The sequence below is a fragment of the Portunus trituberculatus genome, chromosome 15 (genome assembly GCF_017591435.1).
Source record: "Portunus trituberculatus isolate SZX2019 chromosome 15, ASM1759143v1, whole genome shotgun sequence".
In the NCBI taxonomy this organism is placed as follows: Eukaryota; Metazoa; Arthropoda; class Malacostraca; order Decapoda; family Portunidae; genus Portunus; species Portunus trituberculatus.
This window is the reverse complement of record NC_059269.1, coordinates 13,166,129-13,180,603: the sequence shown is the minus strand read 5'-3', so window position 1 is coordinate 13,180,603 and position 14,475 is coordinate 13,166,129. Positions and strand designations below refer to the sequence as shown.

At 42.7% G+C, this 14,475-nt stretch overlaps 1 protein-coding gene across 2 annotated transcripts in view; it reads right to left on the bottom strand.

Annotated features, from left to right (window-relative positions):
• Positions 1 to 14,475, bottom strand: part of LOC123504354 (serine/arginine repetitive matrix protein 1-like) — a 93,619-nt gene that overhangs the window by 22,677 nt on the left and 56,467 nt on the right. The window contains exon 2 of one of the 2 annotated variants that reach the window (XM_045254820.1): positions 5,401 to 6,309. In XM_045254820.1, the coding sequence (XP_045110755.1) occupies positions 5,401 to 5,464 (64 nt within the window). In that variant the 5' untranslated portion in view covers positions 5,465 to 6,309. Of the gene's footprint in view, positions 1 to 5,400; positions 6,310 to 14,475 lie in introns of those variants that run through there. The other variant, XM_045254819.1, reaches the window with a different exon arrangement.

Below are 14,475 nucleotides of genomic sequence, written 5' to 3'. Positions count from 1 at the left end.
TGTGAGAGTTTAGAGAGGCTTGGCTAGGGTGTGAGAGATGGATGCTTATGCTGTGGACGGTGGACGGTGGGCTATGGGTGGTGTGCAGTGGCAATTTTTCACAAACTTCCAACTCTAATTTACTACAGTCTGTCTATTCCAAACTGACCGCTGGGTATTGGTTTGAGGAAGTGGACAATTGGGTTACTGTTCAAAGCATAGTGTAGCTTTTTGATGATATATTTGATTTTATGATGTATGATACTTATTTTCTGTTCATTAATACAATTATCACAAGAATAGACTAATGTTTTCCTCAAGAAGTGGCAACAGGCATTTTCGTCCCAGACCGAGACCCAGCGACCACTTAAGAACAGACTATAAATGGCGGTGAATGGTGGGCAGGGGCAATCTCTCACAACAACCCTCCAACTCATATTACTAAGTGGCTGCAGGTGGTGGGCAGGGGCAATCTCTCACAACAACCCTCCAACTCATATTAATAAAACAACGCTCATGAAGAATATTGCTCAATCTTTCTCTTACAACAAGCTTTCAACTCATATTAATAAAACACTGAGAAACATTACTATAAATTTCATTCTCATAACAAGCTTTCTATCTATATCAATAAAACAATTCCCCTTAGCCCTTTCAATACTGGGATAAATTTTTACCTGAGATTTGTGTACGATTAGACCATAATATTGACATTAGGAAGGATCTTTGGAGGTCAGGAGATTAATGGCCACAGTCTTCACTATTTCAATTCCCCACACGAGTTTCTGAAGCTGTATAAGATCACCAAATAGTAAGCAGAAAGAATATGGAAAGGGGTCATGGTAACGCAAGGGGTTAAGATTCTTGCTTATAAATCTTACCATTGATACGCAAGCTAGTATGGTGGCTTATTTCCTGCAGGGTGTCAGTGGAAAGGAAAAATATTCATTCTATAATTCTGATCTATTTATTTCTCCTTATATTCTGCGCTTATAATTGAATGCACTCGGTAATTTGGTTATCAGTGCCGAGAAATAAGGAAGTTTGAAGGATTAGGTCATAGGTGGACATGGATATTTTTTTTTATGGTACTGGCATCTACAGGTATGGCAGCTTCTCGCACCTTTCTTTTTATAATTTTAAGGTTCCTTATATTTCCTCGCTTTATACATCCTCGCCCTGTCAAACCACCTGATCACCTGGAGACCTTCCGATACAATATTACCAAGCAAATACCAAACTGGCCGTGACATGAATATCGACGTGAGCCAGAGACGCATTACTTGAGGTCTAGGCAAAAGGAATAATTTACTAATAAGGTCCTTGACACTTTACAGAGTACAAGGTCAGGATTAGACACTCGATCCTATCCCTAAAATAAATTATTCATGTTAAGGCAATGAAAGATGAGATAGACCCTTGATAGTTCATTAAATTCGTTCCTTCTTTCCTTCCTTCCTTCCACTCCCTATTTTTCATTTTTCCTTCCTTTCCTTAACTTATTTCTCCCTCCTTTCACCCATGCATCCTTTCCTTCCCATCTCCTTCCCCTTCCCTCCCCTCCCCATCAACCCTTCCTCAAACCCAAACAACCAAAACAACCACGATGTGTACTCAGAAGCCAGCATGGAAGCCACAGTCACCTCCAGCCCACGTGAGAGTAACGATTTGGCAGGCAGGTCACTCAACCCAACACTCACACCGCGACGCCTCCCCCCCTCACTACTGCCACCACAAACCTCCAGTACTGCGCACCACGAAACACCAGCGACGATCTACAACATGTTACATCGCGTGCCCCGTGTAGGTGATGGGGGAAGCAGCGTTAGGTAATCCAGGCTGACCAAGCAGTGACGAGCCCCCACCGCTGCATAGGTACTGGACTGCTGTGTGGTGATCATTCTTCCATCTTTATGACTCAGCTTGCCACGTATCAGGTTGTAGGAAGTGAGTTTTTAGTAACGCACACACTGGTAGGTTTCCACGTATCGCACTGCGCTGTAAGACTCTGGAACGTTTCATAGCCACGGTCAGCTAATAAAAAATCGTACTCGTTGATTCGGTCGCATTTGCTTCAGTTTCTTAAAATCTTTCAGCGTCTTTAATTCTTTCAACGAGTGTTTGTGAAAGTTTTTGGGCTTTAAGGGGAGATTTTAAAGTGCGTGTTCCTAAGTCTAATCATGCTTTAATTTTTAATTCCGCATCACCAATGGGAAAAAAACACCCCAAGAACTCGACTAATCCCCTCCGCTGCTTTTAAAAATAAACCTTATGAGAGAAGAAAGCGTTTTAAAAGACGTGCCGTGAGTGGCGACACACGAGGCAAGTTGGACTAATGCTAGGCAGACTCAGAGGAATTCAGCACAGGAATAGACACACCGTCGCTCCAGAATGTTCAGCGTGTGGCACCTGACGGCGGCACTGTCGTCCTCCCGGTTAATTAACAGTCATGTGGGAGCGCGAGGGACGTCACGGCACACACGACGACCACCTGACACTTGCCGCGTCTGTGAATGCCCCGCAGTATCTCAGCGTTATGAGGACTTCCACTGACACTAATTGCTGATGAAGGCCGCGCGACACAGAAGTTACGATGAGAACTGAGGATATGAATACGTTCTCATAATACATATTCACACCACATGGCTGTTTGTTGTGTATGATGGTGATGAAACAAACATTCGGCTGGAAAATCTCGAGAAAGTGTTACAGCGAGGATGGAAACTGGTGCAAGATAACATTAAAGTCTACAGTCTACATTCCTCGGCGGCACACAGGTCAAAGCGTGGCTGGTCCTCACTTGTTCCCATTCCTTCCACCTCCAGCAAGCAATGGACGCGTGGATATGTGTACAGGCATGCATATTTGTCCAGAAGAATGCAGCGAGACTCCACCAGAGCTCGGGTGTCACACAAACCTTTCCCTTTTCCTTCGATCTGCGGACAACAATCACCCATGCCAGTTTTTGAATAAGTGATAAGACTTTCCGTGCAGACAGTCGGTTGTTTATTAATATGCATTCTTATTTCAAACCTCTCATCTTTCATCAGGGCTATTTTCAAAGACCTTAGATGTGACTACTCGTGTTCTTTTAAGTGTTTTCATATTGATGATGTGAAACTCATGCTTAACTATCCCCCTAATCATGAAAACCTTTAAAAACTGAAGATTTCCACGAGACCCTGTTAAAAAGTAGTAAACACCATACTGAAACTCTTAACCCCTTTAGTACTGTAACGCATTTTTATCATGAATTTTGGGTAGGATTAGACATACGACTTTAATTACATTAGGAATGGTGTTTGGAAATCAGAAGATTAATGGCCTGAGTCTTCATAATTTCAATCTCCACACAAGTTTCTGAAGCTGTATAAAATCACCAAACAGTAAGCAGAATAAATATCAGAACGAGTCATGGTACTGAAGGGGTTAAGAAACGACCCCTAGTCTACACTACAAAACATTCTAACTTAACATGCTTGCATCACAACAGGCAAAGATATGACCACCTCCTACGGAACTCCCTTGACGTCACACAGCTCTCTCGTCGTCTACCCAACACAGTCCTTAGGTGGTGGTTCAACGCACTGTGACGTGTAAATTCCTCTCAGGTGTGATGGAGGGAGGCTCGGGGGGAGGGCACCACTCAACACTTGTATATTATTCAAGCCGGCAGTTCGGTCACCAGGTTCAAGCTGATTGTTGCTCCAATATGCAGCCACGTGACGGGAGTCGATACTACCACCACCACCGCCAAGACACAATATACACACTATATGCCGCCACTAATACGTCCAACTCCAGCTGACAAAAGGCTATGTACTCTTTTTACGAAGCCTGACACAACACTCCATAATGGAACACTCCGCTATTATAGTGAGGCTCTTCACACGTCAAGTTAATGCAATCGAATGTCAACAATGAAAGAAGTGGGTCGTGGCGGTCAGGAAGGAAGCCCCCAGTGCTCACCTTCGCTCACCCCGTCCCTCCTGCACTGCCTGCATAATGAACGACCCTGGCCTCTGCCCAACCTTGCTTAGAGATGACCGTGGCGACCTGACCTACATCACCGCCTCCACGCACCAACACACCACCACTTCCACACACGTCTATGTAAGTGTGGCCTGACAAACACCACCTTCATATAAGTGTGGTGAAATTGGATAAGATATAATCACATAATGGTAGCAAATACCTTACTTAATTTACAGTACAGCGTAATTACTTTCCTGATAATAATGTCTATGAAAGAAATTTGAAATAATATTTTTTTAAAATATTGAGAGGAAGGAAAAAAGATAAGAATAAGAAAAAAAAAAAAAAAAAAAACCATTCCCTGACACGTAATGAAAACAAACAGAACCATTAACCACAAGAAGAGAACAATTTACGATGGCAGAAAACTTCTCCAAAGAATTCTCTTAATAAACTTAGCGGTACGTGTGATATATCTTTTACTTCACCTTCCTACTGGTCCTTGTGGCTCAAAGATGACAGAAAACGAACTCACAAACGTTCTGGCGATTTACAACAAACGTTTCAGCGTCTCAACAACAACCACAACCACCAACAATAACTACTACTATACTACTACTACCACTACTACTACTACTATTACTACTACATGTAAGACTATAGTGGAAGTAATTAAAGTTTCCAGGAGCATTTTCATGATTCTAGTGATAATGCAACAAAAACTCTGCATAATCGATGGGGGAAATGAACTTAAGAAGGTGGGTAATCATATATGACCTTTGAAAGTTCATGGGAGCTCAGAGAGATTTAAAAATTAAGGGTTTCTGAGATTCATGTGCTTAGGGTAACTCTGCGTGTGGAATCCCAGCTGTTCTTAGTTATTTTATGTGATTAGTGACTTGTATAATTTTACCAGAGAGAGAGAGAGAGAGGTGAGGGTGGAGAAGGCGTACTGGGAATGCTTGGCTAAGAGAAACATACCGAATCTTTACCAGGTTCGAATCTTCCACAGGATTGGTCGGTAATTATTTCAGTATTAATAAATTCCTTAGTAGTGATGATGGTGGTTCCTTCTTCCACACAACCTCCCCCCCTCTCCCTCTTCCTCTCTCTCTCTCTCTTAAATACCATTATAATTTCCCAGGGCGGTGCGAACAAAGTGCAGGATCAAATTCAAGCTCACGGCCTGTTTATGTAAGGGAATTAAAAACGCTCAAGTTACGAGGGAAAAGTTTCGACCGTGTAAACAAATGAGGTGTTCAAGTGTGTGGCAAATAAACTTTACGGCGCGAACCTGTTCACGGCGTCACGGGAAATTACGGAACGCCTCACCTCTTTCCCTCATTGGTGGTGAAAAGTGTGTGTGTGTGTGTGTGTGTGTGTGTGTGTGTGTGTGTGTGTGTGTGTGTGTGTGTGTGTGTGTGTGTGTGTACTGATATCCCTTACCTCTCTCCTCCTCCCATTGCTTCTTCTTGCGTTCTAGGAGTGACATGTGCTTGTTGGATGTCATGCCGCCCCCGACACTCACGCCGGGGCTGTGGGCTCGCTGCTGCTGCTGCTGCTGGGTGGCTGGCGGTGCACGTGCCGACTCATTAGCCCTCCCGTACAGTATCTCCTGTAGGCGGGAGCTGTTGTGGCTGGGCTGCACCTTGCCGCCTCTTACACCAGGGACTTCCGAGCTCTCTGGGGCAGGAGAGGCAATACACGCGGCGCCTTCAACTAAAAGACTGTTTTTCACGAATCCCCAAAGATTGTTGTCTCTTTCAAGCGGCTTTTCTGAGGGATCTTTATCACTTCTTTGCGGAGCTGCAGGATCTTTGTCCTCACTGACGGCGTTAGTTTGGTATTTTTCACTTAGTTTGTTAAGTTCCTCTGAGAGTGTCCCGTTAAGGTCCCAAGTGGTCCTTTTGGTGGGGAGAGACGGCGCCTGCTCACTGCCTGCCTGTTGGTTCACGCTAGGCCCGAGGGATGCTGGACGCAGCTCCTTCCGACTCACTACACGCTTGTTAGTCCCAGATGCCTTTTTGTGCTGAGCAGGACTTCCTTGAGGAGTGGCGGGGCTCTCTGTGTTCGCCCGCCGCCCTCTGATGACCCTTGCTGGCGCTGAGCGGGACGGACGATACTCCTCACTCAGGGACCCAGGGCATTCCTTATTACTGTCGGATTTTGAGGGTCCACTTTGGAATCCCTGAGGCGCGCTGATGTCTGCCTGTGTCTCGGCTCGCCTGGAGTGCCGCTGAGGCCTCGGCTGGCCGCTTCTTGAAGAGGACTCGACCGGCTCTACTTGGACTCGAGTCTTCAGCTGCAGGTAGTGTTGAGAGAGTTCACCAAAGGCACGGTCAAAGAAGGTGTAATCTGGAAGGAAGAGGAGACAAAAATCAGTGGATTGAAATAAATACACCTACTTTATAATAGGCTACACATCACAAAAAGTCACTGCATATCTCTACTTCAAACAAGACCATTTCCTTTCCGCCTTGTCTCTATAATCCTCCCTATAACGCAACCTTTATCCCCGTTAGGCCCAGAATCCAATCAAATAGGAATGCTCACTCAGCTCAATAAATCCAGGCCATCATTACGGCAGGAGTTAAAATATAGAGGAGTTCTCACAGCCTTTCCCCGAGGAGCAAGGCGTCCACTGGCGGGAAACAGGAGTATATTTGCCGAGTAAACAAGATATTTGTCTGGCATAAAGTTTTGTTTGATAATCGAGAGAGAGAGAGAGAGAGAGAGAGAGAGAGAGAGAGAGAGAGAGAGAGAGAGAGAGAGAGAGAGAGAGAGAGAGAGAGAGAGAGAGAGAGAGAGAGCAAACTCACAAAACACAGGCGCAGTCAACCCACGGACACACGCAGACACGCACAAACACACACACACACACACACACGCACACCAGATCAATACTTACATAATGACACCTTTTTATGTATACTTTTCACCTTAAAGACACGCATATGGGAACTGCCACTATACAAAGCCGCGTTACTCCCTATATAGAGAAATTTCCCTTATATGGTAAACCAATTTGATATCACGTGTAATATTATTTGTTGCGATGTTAGTTCTTGCGTTGCTGTTAATTTGGGGTATTTTCTTTATTAAGGTGTGTGTAATGTTTAGTTGTGATGTTTGAGGTGATAAGTGCCATGAGATTTTTGAGACTCGTATTCTGAATCATCTCTGACCGCACCTCCACTGTTTCCCAAAGGCTCTAGTTGAAAGTACATTGATTTTTACGTGTTCCTGTGATACAAGAGGCAAATTAACAAGATTTCTACACTATTAACTGACGAAACGCTCTTGATAAGTCGGCTGACGATCTTTGTGGCCTTTGATAGACAGATATGATGAGAGAGCAAAGCGTTTCTGAACACGTGCCATGCAAATTGTAGTAGTGGTTTTGTGTTTGAGTGGGAATATTGATGATGGGAATAATGATGATGAAAACAACACTATAAACACTATTAACTACTATGATAAAGCTACTACTGCTACAACAACAATAATAATACTAACAATAAAGTAAACAACAACAGTAATAATAACGCTGCTACTACTACTACTACTACTACTACTACTACTACTACTACTACTACTACTACCACTCCTACTACTATACTAACAAGAACAATAACAACAAAAAACCCAACAACAACAATAATAAATCAAGGAGAAGAGTGGAAAAAAGCAAGGGGAGATGCGTGTAAGGAAGTCTGCGGGGCTGCGTGACCTGACCCCCTGCCATACTGAGGCCGCCAGGTCATTACGGTCAAGTCTGGTTCCTCTGTTGTTTCTCCGTGTTGCTCTGCCTCAGTAAGTTCATCTCCTCCTCTTTTCTCTTTTAGTTTCGTCTCACTCTCTTCTACATATCTTTTCTCTCACTCTCTTCTAAATATCTTCTTTTCTCTCACTCCTCCTCTTTTCTTTTCTTTTTCTCTCACTTTCTTCTAAATATCTTCTTTTCTCTCACTCCTCCTCCTCCTCTTTCTAAATATCTTCCTTCTTTTCTTTTCTCTCACTTTCTTCTAAATATCTTCTTTTCTCACTCCTCCTCTTTCTCTTACTCTCCCTTTAAAAATCTCTTCTTTCTACACTCCTCTTTTCTTTATTTTTCCCTCTCATTCTCCTTTTTAAATATCTTCTTTCTACCCTCCTTCTTCTCTTTTCTTTTTTAGTTTCCTCCCACTCCTTTCTAAATCTCTTCTCGTCCCACTCCTCTTCTTTTCTCTTTAAGTTTCCTCTCTCTTTCCATTCTAAATATCTTCTTTCTCCCACTCCTCTTTCTTTTGCTTTTTATGTTCTTATTGCCGTCTTCTGAATATTCTCGTCTCACTGCTTTATTTTCTTCCTTTTCATTATATTCACCATTCATTCATACATTTCTCTATCACTTCTTAACTTTCTCCTTTTCCTTCAATCTTCCTTTTCTCTTATCCTTCTTCTTCATTCTCTCTTCTTCTTCATTTATCATTACTTGCTTGTTTATCTATTCATACATTTATCTAATAGTCCTTAACCATATCTTTTTCCTTCATACTTCCGTCTCTTAATTCTTTTTCATATTCCTTCTTCCTTTATAAATATACAAAGAGCTCCGGCAAACTTCTCTTATTAATGGTTGTTTCCTTCGCAACGTATCCCTTCATATACTCCTACATATATACTGGCTTATTCTCGTTACTGGTTGCTTCTCTCATAGCGTGTCTCAATTCTCCATCCATTTCATTGCGTGGGGAAACAAATTGGGTCATCTGGTAAGGTTGCGTCTCTCTGTCTTGTTTGATCGAGTGAGTGGTCTTAGGGGATCAAACTAGTCACTTTAAGGATCTATGACTTGAAAGGTTGTGTTCTAAGAGGTTTTTGAGTTCCCTTTCATGTGGTTTTCTCTTTTTTTTTTTTTTCTGGTAGAGGTATTGTCATTGATATTTTTCTTCTTGCTTTCTTTTTTTCTTTCTTTTTCTTTTTAGCTGGTCTCTCTTACAAACGCAGGAAAAAAAAAGAGTACAGCTGTGTACATTTTATTGGGTTTCCTTGAGTGTTTTCCTCAGATAATTCAATAATACGTCATATAATCAGACAGACTGGAAAGAAAAGTACTTAAGGGAGGGAGTCCATTGCTGTTTGTTATCCTTTGCAAGAGTACGAACACGTCAACACTCATTAAGACTATTTTCAAACACCAAAGAGACGACTTATCAAAATATTATGACTGTTTTTCCAATTAACACCGCAAAATCCTTACTAAAATATCCTTAAAATTTACCAAAACACCCTTATAAGCCTCAAAACAAGTGGTGAAGATAAGACGCCTTAACATCTGAGAATAATCGCTCTGATCTATCTACCTTAGAGTATCAGTGTGCAAAAGCAATAAAGTAGATGGTGCCGTCCATGTGGCGTTAAGGAGGAGGTAGTGAATGGCTAAGAAGGAAAGAGAGAGAGAGTAGTAGAGCAGTGTTATCGAAGAGAGAGAGAGAGAGGTCTAGCGAGAGAACACAAGGGCACAGACACGGGGAAGTGAGGTACTGATTGTCTGAAGGAAAAAGAGAGAGCAGTAGAATGTCTGTGAAAGAAAAAGAACGAGTGGTAGAGAAAGAGTGTTACCGAAGAGAGAAAGAGAACACAAGGGCACAGACACGGAGAGACGAGGTACTGAGTGTCTGTGAAGGAAAAAGAGCAGCACAAAGAGAGAGAGAGAGAGAGAGAGAGAGAGAGAGAGAGAGAGAGAGAGAGAGAGAGAGAGAGAGAGAGAGAGAGAGAGAGAGAGAGAGAGAGAGAGAGAGAGAGAGAGAGAGAGAGAGAGAGAGAGAGAGAGAGAGAGAGAGAGAGAGAGAGAGAGAGAGAGAGAGAGAGAGAGAGAGAGAGAGAGAGCACGGGTGGATAGGTGTCTGACAAGGGAACACATGGACACAGACACTGGGAGGCGAGGGATTGAGTGGTCGGGGTGCAAGATGAGTTATGAGCTGCTAGGATGATTAGGGACAATGAAGTAAAATTGCACTCTTATTACGAACACGATCAAGGAGTTGTGATGAAGGCAGGGAGGGAACGGGGAGCGGGAGGGCGAGGCAATAGGGGAGGGAACACATGATGGTGGTAATAACATGTAGTGAAAGGATAAGACATTAAGGAACGGCGCAGGATAACGAGGACTGAATGAGGGGCGATATGAGGGAGTAAAATGATTAAAAGTAAGACTATATAGTACACGTTGTTGTGAGGAGGTACTGTACTTATAGTCTAAAACGCTCTACTCTCTCAATTGCTATTTTCCAAGGCTACAGAGATGATTAGCCGTGTTTCCAAGAGTGTTTCGTGTCACTAGAATCATAAACACAACCTTAAAAACTATAATTTCAACTAGAGCCTATTGAAAGTTGTGGAAGTTCAAGGAGACGTGTTTCAGAATATAGACCTGAGACAGAATGGGTAACACAAGGACAAGGATGAAGAAAACGGGTGACAAGGGAAAGAAAATGAGATACTGACGTGAAAGAATAATAATAGAAGGAATAATAAGAGGGAGAGAGACAGTGTGTGTGTGTGTGTGTGTGTGTGTGTGTGTGTGTGTGTGTGTGTGTGTGTGTGTGTGTGTGTGTGTGTGTGTGTGTGTGTGTGTGTGTGTGTGTGTGTGTGTGTGTGTGTGTGTGTGTGTGTGTGTGTGTGTTTTATCAGACTTTCAGATCCCTTTCCAACTCAACACGGCAGACAGAAGAATACTTTTTTTACACCAACAATTACATCAACCTTGTCACTGAGCGAGGTTATACAAGGAGGAATGTTGAAGAGGCGCCTGAAGGAGTTAAAGAGTGGAAAAAGGAAGGAAGGAAGGAAGGAAGGGTGTAATGAAGGAGAGAGAGAGAGAGAGAGAGAGAGAGAGAGAGAGAGAGAGAGAGAGAGAGAGAGAGAGAGAGAGAGAGAGAGAGAGAGAGGGAGGGGTAGCTGTAGAGTAGATAGGTGAGAGAGGGTAGAGGTGGGCGGGACAAGGTGTGAGGGGGCAATTGGCGTTAGTCACTAGGGGACACAGGTAAGACGTGACCTACTTATACTACTCCAGCAGGTGAAGTAGCAAAGGTTCTCCCACTCACCCTCAATACCTCCTGCTTCCCCTCTCCTCCAGCCCCTTCCCCTTCTCTTCCTCTCTTACCTTTACTTTTATATCCACCTTCCTTTCCTCCTCCTACTCCTTCATCAAGTTGCCACTCCTCTTCTTCCTCCTCCTCCTTCATTAAACAGCCATTCCTCCTCCCATCTTCCTTCTCCTGCATCTACTTATCTCTACTCTTCCTCCTAACAAGGGAAAAGTTTCTATATTCCAGGAAGCGAGACAAATGATACAAGAGAACGGGACGAAGTTACCAGCAAAGTCGGTGATAATACAGGATAATGTTGGGACTTCTACATGGGAGGGAGTGGTGAGTAAGGACCAATGATTAACAATGTGTGTAACCTTTGAAAACAGTCTTAATCTTTTCAATACTGGAACACATTTTTACTTTGAGATTTGTGTACGATTAAGCCATTTTATTGACATTAGGAAGGGTCTAAGGAGATCTGAAAACTAATGGCCAGTCTTCTATATTTTAATCCTATACATAAGTTTCTGAAGCTGTGTAAAATCACCAAATAGTCAACAGAATCAATATGGAAACGCGTCATGGTACTGAAGGGGTTAATGAGAAAACCTTTAAGAATTCAGGAACAAATAAAAAGTCTTCACAAGTTGCAAACATTAACTGATCTTATATTTGGATTTTAATTTATATACATCTTTTTTTAATCCTCCTTTTTTGTCCCTCCAGAATGAAATAGTGAATGCTTCTCTCTTCCAATCTTTCCTCCATCCACTTAACTCTGGCCTCTCTCCTTCCCTCCCTTCCTTTATCTCCTTCGCCTCCTCCTCGTTGCCGTCCTCTTCCTCTTCCTCTTCCTCCTCCTCCTCATCCTTCTGGTACTCTCCTCGAAGTCATTCCATTTCGTTCCAAACCTTTCAATTTTCCGACGGCATGGAGTAATTCTTCATCCCATTACCCACTCTTCTCTAACTCTTCCGCCTCCTTCTCTTCTTTCTTCTTCTTTTCCCACTTAAATCTCTCCTTGTCTTCATTCTTATACTTTATTTCCAGTTACATCTTTCTATTTTTCTTTTCGGTCTTCCTTTTCTTTTTATTCCCCTCTATTTCTCTTATCATCTCATTCTTGTCCTCCTCCTTTTTCATGTCCCAAATCTCCCTTTTCGTCTTCCAATAAGGGTCCTTTCATCTCTTTCAGTCTACCTGGTGACCTGCTCTTATATATCATCTCCTTTTCCAGCTTCAACCTCTCTCCCCCTCTCTCTCTTATCCAGCCCAGTCTCTCTCTCCTCCAGACCCTTCACCTTCAGCCCTACCTTTTCTCCACGTCCTCCTCCCTCGCGCGTGTGCTTCTCCTTCCCCTTGCACCGCCGTGACGCCAAAGGAAATCCCATCTTAGCGTGCTTATATGTTTTAGGCAATAACAAGCGGCAGTTCAAGGTGGCGCTTTCACCGTGGCGACTAAAAATACAGGGAGAAGTATGTTGTGTGTGGTTGAGTGTGTGTAGTAAGGTTTGTTTCTAGTGTAAGTGTTTTATTTGAGATACATTGTACTTTGAGGAGTTGCTGAGTTTACTATTAAGAATATGTGGTTAGAAGTGCAGTATTTTGTGGTTAGATTTTGTGGTTAGAGGGGAGTAAAAGGATTTAGTGCAATAATTGAGGTGTTGGATATAAAAATTCATCATGTAAACTAGAGAACAATGGCGTTTCACACTTATAAGAAAAGAAAAGTCCTCTGTGATGCTATTTTTTAAAGAAAACGAATATCTAAATAAAGAGGTAAGTTAAAAACAGTTATATTTGGCTTTCAAGAGGGAAAAAAAGAGAGAAGCGCCCCCCCCTCCCGAAAAAAAAAGCCCATTCAGGTGCCATTCCGTAAAGAAAAGTAGAGAAAAGATTATCCCAAATTAAACATGCATTTAAATTAACTTCTATTAGGAACTTCTAGTAAGGAAAAAAGGCCCACTGCGGCATTATTCCCTAAAGAAAAGTATAAAAAAAAAATCCCGAATTAAACATGCATTAAAATAACTTCTATTCGACTTTAAGAGCAGAATAATAATAAGAAGAAGAATAAGAAGAAAAAAGGCCCATTGAAGTGCTATTCCCTAAAGAGAAAGAAAAAGTAAAAAAAAAAAAAATAATAAAAATAAACATGCATTAAAATAACTTCTGTTCGGCTTAAAAGAACAAAATAATCAGAAAAAAAAAGCCGTGAAGTGCCAACCTCCTAAAACTCGAGATACATTACAAATATTCAGCATTACAATCATTAACCTCAAATAGCCAGAGTCTCCACCAGCACCACCACCACCACCACCACCACCACCATCATTCCATTCCACCGCCAGCCTTTAGTCAATCCTCACGTCTTAATATTCAAAAGAGAAACTTGGACAGAATTCTCATTACACTTCATACCTCCATTTCTTTCCTTCACCTTCGTCTTCCTCTTCGCTCGGAAAAACAAGACGAAGAATGAAAAAAAAAAGAGAGAAAAAAAAAAAACACTCGGACGATCCTCCAATCTAACTTTTCATAAAAATCACAAAATCACATTCAAAAGTTTAGGTGCTTCTCAGGAGATAAATTCAGTTGGGTGTGCCTTGGCTGTCCGACTTATGCCCGACCCGACGACCCGACAGAGAAGGAGGAGGAGGAGGAGGAGGAGGAGGAGGAGGAGGAGGAGGAGGAGGAGGAGGAGGAGGAGGAGGAGGAGGAGGAGGAGGAGGAGGAGGAGGAGGAGGAGGAGGAGGAGGAGGAGGAGGAGGAGGAGGAGGAGGAGGAGGAGGAGGAGAGTAGCCATGATGAAAGACAAAACTGATAAAATGGAAAAAGAAAGAGGAAGAAGAGGAGAATTACAATGATTAAATGCAAAATTGATGAAAAAAAAGGAGGAGGAGGAGGAGGAGGAAGATGGCGGTATTAACAACAGCGATAAAAAACAACGATGATGACGAAAGTAGAAAGGGAAGAGGATGGAAATTGCTGATGAAAAGGAAGACGTGGGTGACGATGAACAAAAGAAGAAGAAGAAGAAGAAGAAGAAGAAGAAGAAGAAGAAGAAGAAGAAGAAAAGATCATCATCATCATCATCATCAACAACAACAACAACAACAACAACAACAACAACAACAACAAGATCATCATCATCATCATCATCATCATCATCAACAACATTGTAAGATCTGGAATGATGGGTATGAGGAAGAGGAAGAGGAGTGAAGGGGCAGGGAAGGTAGAGGCCGCTTGGCTATAACCTTCAGGAGTGAGCGGCGGCGAGGGCGGGGGCGGCGGCGGAGGAGGAGGTGGTGGGGGCGGCAATGTGGTTCAACTTTACGATGGAGCTTAAATTCTGACTGTTCTCTTCTCAGACTAACTTTGTTTCCTCCTTCACCTCCTCCTCCTCCAATTCCTCGTACCTCTATTCAACCTTATCCTCCTA